Genomic DNA, 13,711 nt, shown 5'->3' on the forward strand with positions numbered 1-13,711 from the left:
TATTTTAACCATTCAGTAAATGTTCCACTGATAAATGATTGGTTGCATAGACAAGTTTTACTAAACTCAGAAGCACACTTTTTAATTAACTCCATTGGTGTTTTATAGTAACCACTAGAAATTTTTGATTTTAAAGATTTTGCTGTGGACATTGCTTCTGCTGGTGTAGTGTATTCCATATTCATGGAGCTCAAGTTATTTGTAATGACTGGTCTGAGATATTCCATGGGAGCATGTACTGAACTTTACAACTCCATCGTTTCATCTTTTCAGTGACAGTTATGAGGTGGTTGAATGGAGGTAGTATACTGTAGGATGTGCAATATGGTTAACGATTCACAATGTTCATACAGTTTACATAATCATCTTTGTAGCATATTCTGAGAGATTGCTTCAATAAGGATAACTCATTTCTTGGTGTTCATAATTTTTGAACCAATGCTTATTCCTTTGATAATGCACTCGCTATGCTATACACAACAACCATGCCAGTTGTGTCCCACAGACAACTCTAACACGCCGTAGCAAGAAAACCTTCAGTTCTCTGTAAATTACGGAAATGGGACACTATGTAGACTGCATACTACTCAGCAGTTTCACTTTCCATCATATCAGAAACAAAAGAACCAGAGTTCATTTGCTAAGTTATACAACAATGCACATCTGACACAGGAATTGCATGTACTATGAAAACTTCCCTCACCATATGACTCATTTACTTTAAAGTACTGATTTTCTAGATAAGACTAAAACTAGCAAAGTTTAAAGATGAGAGTTAAAATAATCCAAAGACCTCAGCAGATGGCACACACACTAAGAGACACTGTGAACATGAGTAGCATCGTCAACAGTGAAAAAAAATGTGAAGTCACTGTTTGCACATAGTTCAGTGTAGTTCCTTAATTTTCGTGCTCCATAGATCATATTTGTATTCCACCCTTATGAATAACATGTTCCTTTAGCACCTTTCCAGGCATTAATGCTGACACATCAAACCTCACCCCTTCATTTCAAAACTGAAAGACAGTGAGCATCAGACCTCCTCCCTTAGTCATTAAGAGGATATGAGGAGAGATAAAGATCTCCTCCCCAAGGAACTAATAATTCTGAAAGTTAAGACAGTTTTGTGCATGGTATCCATTGGTAGTGCTAAAAAATTCACCATCTGTAGGCAAGTACTGGCCAGATATTCTATCTTGGCACCAGCATAAATTTTGCATTCTGTAGGGAAGTATTGGCCAATTTTACAATTACATAATTTTCTTAAGCAATTTTTCCTTTTCATACCATTAACCTTCATAAACATTTTATTTAAAAAGATGATTTTCTTGTGGGTGACAGTGAATGCATAAGGCAGATAAGATTTTTCAAGAGCAGATATTTATGAGGGAGGATTGGAAAGCAGTGCACAACAATTTTACTACCAAAAATTTTAAAAGGTAACAAAACATTAAAAATCAAAAATAAACTTATATCTTTTACTTATTTTTCTACATAGTCACCAACATTCTTAACGTGTTTCTTCCATCATGGTATAAGTTTCAATATGCCCTGTTCTCAGAAGTCCATTTGGTTGGTTCACTTCTGCACCTGTCACAAAGCACTGGCTGGTCAGGAATTTCTTCATGGGAACAAACAGATAAAGTCCTACAGTGCACTGTCTGCACTGCACAGTGGATGCTGGACCATCTCACACACAAATTTGGCAAATTTCTCACAAACAGGAGCAGCAACATGGGGGCATTGTCATGAAGAAGTCTGATACATCAGCATTAATTTATGGTGCTTATCACAAAGGGTATGATGCAATTTAATAAAAGTTTTAATGTAGGCTGCAGCATTCACAGTGGTCTGGTGTTGAGCAAAGTCCACCAATAATACACCATACATATCCTGTCACAAGCACTTCCCTAACAGACTGAGTCACCTTGAATTTTTTTCATACTGGGGAACCATGCCTACACTCCATAGCAGTTTGCTTGGTTTCAGGCATGTAGTGGTATGCCCTCAACTCATCACCAATGGTGATTCCTTTCAGGAAGTCATGCCTTTCTGCAGTGCAACACATTAAGTGATCAAAGCTTGTTATCATTTTCTGGCTGTGGTGATTGTCAGGTTCTTAGGCATGCTGTACGAAATTTCAACATTTCATGAACAATATAATACACCACACCACAGGAAATGATGGACTGCTGCAATAAGATTCTCAGTTGCACATGTAGGTCGTTTAGAATTGCTGCATAAATGGCTCCAACATTCTGTGTGGTTGCAGCTGTTACCGGCGACACGGAGCATGGTGAATCACTAAGGTTCACATGGCCTCTTGAAAGAATGCACACCATCTGGAGACCTTTCTATGGTCAATACAGTTGTCCTGATACATGCCACATATGTCCCTGTGAATTTCATTTGGTTTATGATCTCTGGCCCACAAATATTAAACTACACTTCACTGCTCTTCACAAGCTGATGACAGTAACATGCGCGCTATGCTTGTTTTGTACTTCAGGCTCTTCTGTCTAGAGCTGCACGTGAAAATAAAATTTCCTCTTTAGTACAAACTTCAAACTATATCACCATTAAATTTCAACACTCCAGCTGTAATACTAAGGGAGAAAAATATTATTGTGCATTACTTTATGATCCTCCCTCATAACTTATTAATGCATGTGAAACTGTTTTATTATGCCTGCCTGAACCACACACATTGTGGAGAAAATGCAAATCATTCTCCTCTGGAACACTATTGTATTCTTATATTTTGGGGACCTAGAATGGTTTGAGCTCTTAAGAATGAGTACAGACACCTATCTATTCCTGTACACAAAATCACTGAATGTTTTATCACCAATCAGTTCGTATGTCCCTTTGCCACTAAAAGAGACAAAGGATCCATCAATTCTCAAATTAGCCAGCTGTGCAGACTATGAAGTAGTTGCAAAGCAGTTCAGTTTTCTTAATTTGGCAGTTGTATCAGAATTTATGTATCTCTTTCCACCAATAAAGATAAAATATACTGCTCTTCAATTCTATAATGCCAGTAAATAACTTAATGGCCAGTCCAATACTACTACTTTTTCCACACTCATTTCATCCATGTTAACCAACATTTTAAAAAGCAATTAGCACATAACAAGCCAATCAGTAGCCAAATGTGGTACAGCATTTACACAGAGTGAATATTTATTGTGAGAGCTGAAATACAGCAACTGTAGCCATGCTTCAGACTCGATACTGGACTGGTTGCGTGACCAACCAGAACTGACACTGGGAAAAAAACTGGAATTGGAAAAACCATGTAAAAACAGTGAACATGAGACAAGAAATATAATTTATAAATATTTAGTAATTGTTTCCTGATAGGTATATTTTGTATAATATAAAACAAAAAAATACACTCTCAAGTATAAACACACTCACAAAATTTTAAAAAGTTGCACAAGCATTACTTTGCTCATAAAATTATGACGGCATTTTCCACAAAATTCAATTGTTCAACCAAAACAAACAGTGGACAGTACCAAATAAAAATCAGTCCAAAAAAAAAAGAGCCGATCATACCCTGCAGAAACTGACTTTGTAATTTTGATTCCTTGTATACAATTATCAGTATTCACTGTTGGAGGAGTAGGGTTCTGTGTCTACAGCTATTTCTTCATAATCCTTCTCCAGGGCACCCAGATCTTCACGAGCTTCACTGAACTCCATCTCCTCCATACCCTCTCCAGTATACCAATGGACAAAGGCACGCTTCTCAAACATTAGGTCAAATTTACGGTCCAGTTTCTCCCATGCTTCTTGGATAGCTGTGGTGTTGCTTAGCATAGACACAGCACGATTTACCTTAGCCAGATCTCCACCTGGTACCTCAGATGGGGGCTGGCAGTTTATTCCTACCTGCAAGAGATGCAGGAAAACATTCAAATGTTATTACATTGTAATCATACAAAATTCTTGGATCAGATCAGGCACTGCAATCATAAAATTCATGGATCAGATCTTGCCTTGTCCAAACTTACACTGCTAGGAGTAATGATAAAGAAAATAAAATTAATTATGCTTAATGCTGTTAGATTGAAAAGGCATGAAAGAGTGGTCATTAGTGCCTGAGCTAAGTTGTTATTGGGGCATAGTAAAATATACAAATGCATATTTTCATCATGATATATACTGATAAAATTTTCTTGGGCTTCCAGCAATCTCCAGTGGTTTTATCAGGGCTTTGTAAAAGTGTTACCACTACTACACACTCTGCCAATGGTCAGACTGTTATTGTATCCTCTGAAGTTAGAAAACAGTCTATCTGCTACATAACATAGGCAAAACCCAAGTAACTTTGCATCCAGGCACAGAGAACTACATGATTACTCTAAACTGGATGACACCCCTCCCTTCCATTAACGAACAAGTCACGAGTGATGCAATAGCACAGCCTTCTGAAACTGCATTAACAAATGCTGCAAAATATGTGCAGACACAAAAGGAATAGCTATGAAATTGCACGTGAAGGTCAACTGACATGAGGCCAAAAAAAAGGTTCTAACATTCTCAACAAGCATTTTCTCCCACCAATTAGAACCAGCTTCCAAACAACAACGCCACTTAGCAGCTCATTGCACTGCTTCATGATGAGGGCTTTGAATCTGAAAGGCTAAATGAGAAAGATATAGGCAATATATATTTCCACAGCTGTAAAACAAACATTCAGGTGGTTGGAGTGGCTTTACAACATAATTAAAATGCACAAATATTGTGGTCAAATAAATTACATTTATATCTCATCAACTGTAGCATTAAATAATGTGCATTTCCCAGTACACTGAAAAAAGGAGCCAGTCAGATCAACAGATAAAGAAGGGTTAGAGGAGGAAGCATCAAAATATAGATCAATATGTCTGATTCCCACATTTAGTAGGATTCTTTAATCAGTGATGTTAGTGCAACTTAGTACCTTTCACATTCGACACAATTTACTCACAGAAACCCAACAAGGATTTCAAAAAGACTGCAGCACCACAATAGCTGTCATAAAATGTTACCACAAAGTCTATAGCATTCTAGATGGAGAGAAGAATGCCGTGGGTGTGTTTTTAGATCTCACAAAGGCATTTAACACAGTCAACCACGCACTGCTCTCACAGAAACTGACTGTTTACAGTATCAGACACACATATATTGACCTCCTGTCTACTAACCTAAAAAAATAAATAGTGCACAAATGTAAATGATGAAAATAATGTCAAAAATTAACATTCAGTCTAAAACCGACATAGTAATAAAGGGCATGCCACACGTCAGTACTGGGATCACTTCTTTTTCGCTTGCTTGTAAATGACCTCACATGACTTTCATACTCCCATGTAATTAAAAGAGATAATACACTTTCCTGTGCTTGGACATCACAAAAGAATGAATAACCAGGGCCTAGAAGTCTGTGTGGGTGTAACTCCATGAAGTCACTTGGAACAATATTGCTGCCCTGATGTAGCTCAGCTAACTTCTCTGGATTGCAGTTAGTTCATTTGGGGTGATGTTTGTGACAAAATGCATTTTACCTTGTAGGACAATAAAATATATTTGTATGGAATCATATGACCTGTTAGTTGTTACTACATGTAACTTCTATCACGAGTACTGTACTTCCTACAGTGGTGACTCCAAAATTTCAACCATGCCACATTTAAAATACAAAATCTCCCATGCTGGTCCAGTGTCTTACAGTGACACAGCTACCTCCAGCTCAAATGTTTCCTGCTCTGAGGGATATCAATCTCACCTCATCATCAACATCCACAAACTTTCCAAGCCTCAGTTTGGTAAAATTTCACTAAAACCTGGGTATAGTGTCCGACCTGCGAGTGTGTAATGAACTGATGACAATGCTTCCATTGTTTCCATGTATACCACACCAGACTCAAGCCACTTCACACAGAACTGGCCAATGATGTTTGTTGAATTCTCAGTATGACCTTACGAATGACAGCACTGTAAGATGCCGGGTGAGTACTTGCCTAGCAATTCCCATGGACCCTCCTTTAGTGCCAGTAAATCTATGTGCATTAACATTCTCATTCTCAGTGTTTTGCAAAACTATCCGGGCACCCATCAGGGTGTTGCAATAGTTGGTCAACAATGGCCCCCAGTAAACGTTCCTCAAACCATTTCCAACTACTTACTATCTCCCAGACAAAATAACATAGGTTTGAGTGATCTTCCTGGACATAAAAGCAAACCACCCAACACAAACATGTCTCATGCAGCATTAATCCACGTCATGACCACCATCACCTGAGTGACGTCACATCTCTGCCACACACCCGACATATGCTTCAGTCCTACACGACATGCACACACTGCAACTCCTCCATGCATAAGTAACGCCCAGATTCAGCACAACTGCATTATTTCATGAGCATACCATGCACATAAAGCACCAAGCAGCTCCAGCAGACCACCACTCACCACCAGTCATGCCCACATTTGTGTTCAGTTCACGTCTATCGTGCTGCACATACCTTTGTCTCATCCAGATGTGCTCCATCACTAAGCTTCTCCACCTGCTGTGCCTACTGTGCTGCGTTTCTGTTCACTACTTTACAACACGCCACTTCCCCAAAACTTCCATGCCTGCTGAGGCTACTTTGCTACATATCTCTTCGCCGCTTTGCGATGTGCTGTTCCATGATGCCTCCACTCCTGCTGCATCTACTGCATCAGGCAACACCCACCTCATGACAGTGCCAGCCTCACATAACCATGACCCTGCCATTCCATAATCCCTCAGCCCTCAGCCCTCCCTCTGCTGAATGTGGACTTACCTATGCTGTGGTTCATGTTTAATGTGTGCATAATGCAGACTGGAGGCATCACTGAGAACAATGACAAATTGGCAGTACTTCTCAACCATCTTGGTGATAATGCCGATCTCACTAATGACTTTCTGCTTGATGTACACACATAAACAAATAAGTATGAGACTGTCAAGGCACTTCTGCTTCAATGCCTATCCCACTCACCAGAGCAACAACTTCATCTAAAGATAAATGAAACCTCACTCTGTCACAGTATGCCATCCGTGCTGTGGCACAAGCTCTGCCTGCAAACTGAGACAAGCATACTTCCAGATTGCACTCTATGGACTTTGTGGCTGTTAAAACTGCCAGAGGGCATTCAAACAGGGATGCTCACGTACAAGGACACTCCACTAGATTTCAAATTATGCCTCACTGACAGAATGCCAGTGCTCAGACAGCACCACTCATTGATTAATTGTCATTATAACCATGCTACAGCTGACAGCATCCCAACCTGTGCTCTCAGCCTCTACTGCACACCTCATACTGTGCAGACACTGATCACCCGAAGTCTACCAGGACTCGCTGAATCTTACCTAGCTGGCACCCACTATTGCTCCGTGCCGTCTCCCAGGTGATGAGCATAAACAAAAGCTTACAGTGCACATTACCACCAGCACTCCTTCACCTGGTTACTGAGCCATGCCTGCCAGTCAAAACAATGTGAGTCAGCCAGGCCCTTACACCTGCCTGCATGAACCACCTCTGCTGGTTCCACACTTGCTTCAGCTCCAACACACTGCATAGCAGGCAGCCTTGCTTATATCCAAACCGATCTCGTGGACTGATAACAGTGTACCAAGTCAATCGTCCTCTTTCAAGTTGACGCAGATCATCACTTCACAACAGTGTCTGCAGGTCTCATATATGAGCAGGTGGCTCTCGCCACTTCATTTACAATGCACAACTGAATTCTTGCCTTTTACCCGATACTGGAGCCAACATCAGCATGATTCCACCATTTCTCACTCCCGCTACACTTTCATTTTTGGCAATGCAATTACACACAGCTAATGACTTTGTGATACCGATGGTTGGCATGCCTCCATCACTCTTGATATCAGCAGCCACGAAGCTATGCCCTGGATGTTCTTGGTGGCTGAAATGGTGGAACTCATCTTAGGAGTCAACTTCCTCATACACTACTGTCTACTGCCAGATCTGAACTGCACTATGCCCCTGCGCCATGATGGCTAACGGTCAGTCAATGGCAAGGCCAGCAACTCTCTTCCTGCCAATGATACAGTGCTATCTCCTATTTGCAGTCAGAAATGTCTCTCAGTCTTATCTTGAAATGTCAAACACTTCTGAATGAGCTCTGCATGAAATCTGCTGAATGCTCCAGACTCTGGCATTCCAACTCGAATATGCGAGCAACAAACGACATTCTCTCCTCTGTTTTGTGAGACATCTAGTGAGCTTTGTATGGCTCAACAGCAACAGCACTGTTCTGAAACATCTACAACCACTGCTTGATGACAAAGATGTTACTTTGGTCTCAAAATAGGTCAGTCAAGTGCCATTACCTAATTGTGCTCACTCGACCATATCCAGTGTTAATGACACTGGCTCTGTGAGCGGGTTGTCCATGGACGATCGTGTTACGATAATACCTGTTGCTATGCCCTCAGCCCCCACTTCACATCTGCCCATCCGGCCACATAATATTTGCACCATCTGTGATGGGACAGTTCATCGCATCAACACCACCCCTGAACCCACTGGTCTGCCATCACCTGGCTCCCCCCAAACTCAAAGCAGCAAAAGCTGCCTGGGCTTCTCCTATCAAGCTCATCCTCAAAAAGGATAATACTTGGCAAATGTATGGCAATTATCAGTACCCCAATGTCCAGACTGTAATAGACAGCTACCCCATACCAAAATAACAATACTTCACACACAAATTTGCTGGTGCCACTATATTTAGTGTTAGTGAATGTAACAGGGCTTGTTTCAGATACCTATGGCTGACAAATATCTAACAAAAACTACAATAATCACACCATTCAGTCTGTTTGAGTTTTTATGTATGCTATATCACTTTAAAAAATGCAGCACAGACCTGGCAGAGGTTTATTGACGGCGTCCTATTTATCACATCCTTCTGCTATGCTTACCTAGATGATATGATAATTTTCTTACAGTCTCCTGATGAACTTGAGATTCATTTATGCACTTTGTTGGACAAGTTAGTACCACACATAACTAATAATGATAAATGCCAACTATGGCAATCATGTGTCATCATCGTTGGACATTTGGTTGATGCTTCAGGAATATGCTCCATGCCAGAAAAAAGGGAGAACAAATATGCCTCCTCCCTAACCTCTCAGACTATCAAGAACTACAATGTTTCCTGCAGTCATCTGTTTTTACAGGTGTCATCTCCCACACACTGATGACTGATCCACTCCTCAGCAAGAACACCACCAACAAACAATTCCTGACATGGATTCCTGGAATGCAAACCGCCCTTGACAAGACAAAATCCGACCTCACACAGGCTATCACCCTCATCCTTCTGCACTGGATGCAAACTTTGTGATCACCACAGACGCCAGTGACCACATAATTGGCACAGTACTGCAACAAGATATTGCCAGCATAACACAGCCACTGTGTTTTTTCTCTTGAAAGTTAACCGATACTCAGAAGAAGTGGTCAAATTTTGATAGAGAGCTTGTGGCCATCTATTAGGTGGTCTCCTTTTTGCAGGATGACATTAGAGGATCCCTCTAACCATTTACACTGACCACAATCCTCTTGCAGATTCAATCAAAAACCCTTCTGTTGTCATCAAGGCAAGTGCTTTTGTCACCTTGACCTGTCTTTCAATTTAACACAGACATCATATACACTCCTGGAAATTGAAATAAGAACACCGTGAATTCATTGTTCCAGGAAGGGGAAACTTTATTGACACATTCCTGGGGTCAGATACATCACATGATCACACTGACAGAACCACAGGCACATAGACACAGGCAACAGAGCATGCACAATGTTGGCACTAGTACAGTGTATATCCACCTTTCGCAGCAATGCAGGCTGCTATTCTCCCATGGAGACGATCGTAGAGATGCTGGATGTAGTCCTGTGGAACGGCTTGCCATGCCATTTCCACCTGGCACCTCAGTTGGACCAGCGTTCGTGCTGGACGTGCAGACCGCGTGAGACGACGCTTCATCCAGTCCCAAACATGCTCAATGGGGGACAGATCCGGAGATCTTGCTGGCCAGGGTAGTTGACTTACACCTTCTAGAGCACGTTGGGTGGCACGGGATACATGCGGACGTGCATTGTCCTGTTGGAACAGCAAGTTCCCTTGCCGGTCTAGGAATGGTAGAACGATGGGTTCGATGACGGTTTGGATGTACCGTGCACTATTCAGTGTCCCCTCGACGATCACCAGTGGTGTACGGCCAGTGTAGGAGATCGCTCCCCACACCATGATGCCGGGTGTTGGCCCTGTGTGCCTCAGTCGTATGCAGTCCTGATTGTGGTGCTCACCTGCACGGCGCCAAACACGCATACGACCATCATTGGCACCAAGGCAGAAGTGACTCTCATCGCTGAAGACGACACGTCTCCATTCGTCCCTCCATTCACGCCTGTCGCGACACCACTGGAGGCGGGCTGTACGATGTTGGGGCGTGAGCGGAAGACGGCCTAACGGTGTGCGGGACCGTAGCCCAGCTTCATGGAGACGGTTGCGAATGGTCCTCGCGCCGATACCCCAGGAGCAACAGTGTCCCTAATTTGCTGGGAAGTGACGGTGCGGTCCCCTACAGCACTGCGTAGGATCCTACGGTCTTGGCGTGCATCCGTGCGTCGCTGCGGTCCGGTCCCAGGTCGACGGGCACGTGCACCTTCCGCTGACCACTGGCGACAACATCGATGTACTGTGGAGACCTCACGCCCCACGTGTTGAGCAATTCGGCGGTACGTCCACCCGGCCTCCCGCATGCCCACTATACGCCCTCGCTCAAAGTCCGTCAACTGCACATACGGTTCACGTCCACGCTGTCGCGGCATGCTACCAGTGTTAAAGACTGCGATGGAGCTCCGTATGCCACGGCAAACTGGCTGACACTGACGGCGGCGGTGCACAAATGCTGCGCAGCTAGCGCCATTCGACGGCCAACACCGCGGTTCCTGGTGTGTCCGCTGTGCCGTGCGTGTGATCATTGCTTGTATAGCCCTCTCGCAGTGTCCGGAGCAAGTATGGTGGGTCTGACACACCGGTGTCAATGTGTTCTTTTTTCCATTTCCAGGAGTGTATGTTGGAGGTGCAGAAAATATAGTTGCAGACTACCTGTCCTGCTTGGTGGTCACATCTACTCAGCTGGACTTAGATCTTCTTGCTGCCGCAGTAACTACAGACCCCAACTTATAATAACTACTCACTGGACAAGACACTGGCCTACAACTACGGCAATGCACACTGCCATGGACCACCAAACCTGTTTCATGTGATGTGTCACATAAGAGAATATAACCAGTCATCCCACAATCATACAACTGTTTTTACTTTGGCTGCTGCAAGAATCTGAGAACAGATGTATAGTATTGGTGCCACCATTCAGTTGTTTTTTATCTATGTCAGAATGAAAGTCCAGCAAAGCTGAAGCAACTTGATTGCATACTATAGAGGATTCCATCTGCAACCAGGTGTAGAAAACAGTACTTTTATCCTTTTTCCCTGAGTATGGATCATGATGCACAGATTGTGTAATCATACTAGTCTCATGGGTCACTCCTTGTATTCTGTCGAGGAGTTCCTTGAAAAATTAAGCTGATTATTATTGTATTGTTGATTGTGTTTGCTTAAACTTAAATGGATTGACTTTTTTCGGGTTCATAAACATTTAGTTTTATCTGTTATTACTTTTATGTTGTAATTTCATGTACTGACACGACCTTGAAGAATTGCTCCTCAATTTGGTCCTATGGAACTTGACGTGTAAATAAATAAATAAATGCTTACTGTACGACTAAATCGCAGGTGACGTGTGTGTGCTCCGAAGCGAAGCTTACGTGTGAACGCCTCTGAGGTGGGGTGGAGACAAATAGCAAGAACTGTTCAACACGTGTGCGTATCTCGTTGGGGCAGTGACTGAGCGAGGAACTTAGGTATGTTGAACTGACAGCCATAGTACTGCCCGTCACCGACGAAAGGCAACAGGCTGTCCGCCGTTGCCCAGGTAACACCAAGCCGTCTTTCCCTACCACGCCACCAGCAATTCGGTCGGTAAAGCGCCCCTGTTGCCACTCCGTGGATAAACAATACTGCGTGGTGTGGCGCGTTAGAGGCACCTACGTTCATTAGCTCTCATAGTGAAGTGATATTTTTCGGCGTTGAAGTGTTCTACAGTTGTCAGGGATTGTGAACAAGTGTTTCGTATTGGCGCTGCATTAATAATAAGAGTGTGGCACGTCTGAACACGAGATTCGCTATAAAAGTGGTCGTCCAAGAACACGTTTACCAGCTATGAAAATAATGTTCTACAGCAAAATACTTCCCCAAACCCGACAATAGTAACGGACAATGCGCAATATCACTCGGTTGTGATTGATACAGCTCCAAAAATGCAGCGGAGGAATGTGGCTATTTTTCTGTGGCTACAAAAAAATGTTGGATAAAGGTGAACCTAGCTTGTGGAAGGGGAAGCCAAAAACTCCACGCTACCAGGTCGACCAACTGGCTAAGGCTAAAGGGCATATTTTAATCAGGCTTCCTCCATATTATGCTCATTTAAATCCGACTCAGAATATATGGGCCTAGGTGAGAAGTAATGAAGTAAAAAACAACAAGAAATTTACGCTTAATGACGTTGAAATGCTGACAGAAGAAGTCATTACAAGTGTTACATCACAGGACTGGTCTCAAGTCGTCAGAGATACCAAGAATGTAGTTGAGGAGACATGGATTCATGAACTGTGTCGAGTTTTGATTAATACGTTACTTCTTTTGTTGCTGTGTTAATATCTGCTTCTGTCTCTAAACACAGACGAGTTTACAGATACACATTTCAATAACATTCCAATGCAGTTAAAATTTTGACAGAATCCTAAAACAGCGTATTATTAAACTAGCAGCTGAGGGCGAGATATATCAGTAGTTATGAGAAAACCTTTCTCAGCATAAAAATCGGGTTGGGGATTTTCGCTGCCCGGGGACTGGGTGTTTGTGTTGTCCTCATCATCTCATCATCATTCGTGACAGTGGCTAGATTGGACTTTGAAAAAAATTGGACTGCATAAAAATTTGGACTTTGTATGGGCGCTGATGACCGCGTAGCTGGGCTCCCCACAAACCAAACGTCATCATCATCAGTATAAAAATAAATGTGCAGTTTCTTCACTTACGTTGGTGCAAAAGTCACAGCAATTCTCGTTTCACAGGCATTTGATGCTTCTTAAAAATTACACTATGTCATTTTTTTTTTTTTTTTTTTTTTTTTTTTTAAATCTGTAGTTGCTTGAATATTGCGGTGGATAGGGAACTCGCAACTAATTTTAAATGCGCTATATAAAATTAATTTTGGTAACATCTCACTCCTCATTATCATGCCACGTATGAACGCATTTTATTTACGAGAGACTTCGTGCGTGACAACGGACGACTACTAATTTGCCGCCGCCATGGTTATAGTTACGACAGCTCGCTCGCATTAATACGACCGAGAGAATTCCCTGCCTCCCGAAAACGCTTTATTTGCTGCTGTTACAGACCCTTCGTCAGTGCACCCATCACCCAAATCACAGATTCACACTATACAAAAGAAACTATAGGTAATTTGAGCCCGCCCGGCTAGCTGCGCTGTCTAACGCGGTGCTTCCCGAGCGGGAAGGCG

At 42.6% G+C, this 13,711-nt stretch overlaps 1 protein-coding gene across 1 annotated transcript in view; it reads right to left on the reverse strand.

Moving 5' to 3' along the window:
• Positions 1-3,606: 3,606 nt before the first annotated feature.
• The window catches only part of LOC126419405 (tubulin alpha-8 chain-like), a 50,226-nt gene continuing 40,121 nt past the window's right edge, over positions 3,607-13,711 (reverse strand). Inside the window, exon 4 of the mRNA XM_050086594.1 lies at positions 3,607-3,897. Within this exon, the coding sequence (XP_049942551.1) occupies positions 3,607-3,897 (291 nt within the window). The remainder of the gene's footprint in view (positions 3,898-13,711) is intronic.

The sequence above is a fragment of the Schistocerca serialis genome, chromosome 9 (genome assembly GCF_023864345.2).
Source record: "Schistocerca serialis cubense isolate TAMUIC-IGC-003099 chromosome 9, iqSchSeri2.2, whole genome shotgun sequence".
NCBI classification, from domain to species: domain Eukaryota; kingdom Metazoa; phylum Arthropoda; class Insecta; order Orthoptera; family Acrididae; genus Schistocerca; species Schistocerca serialis.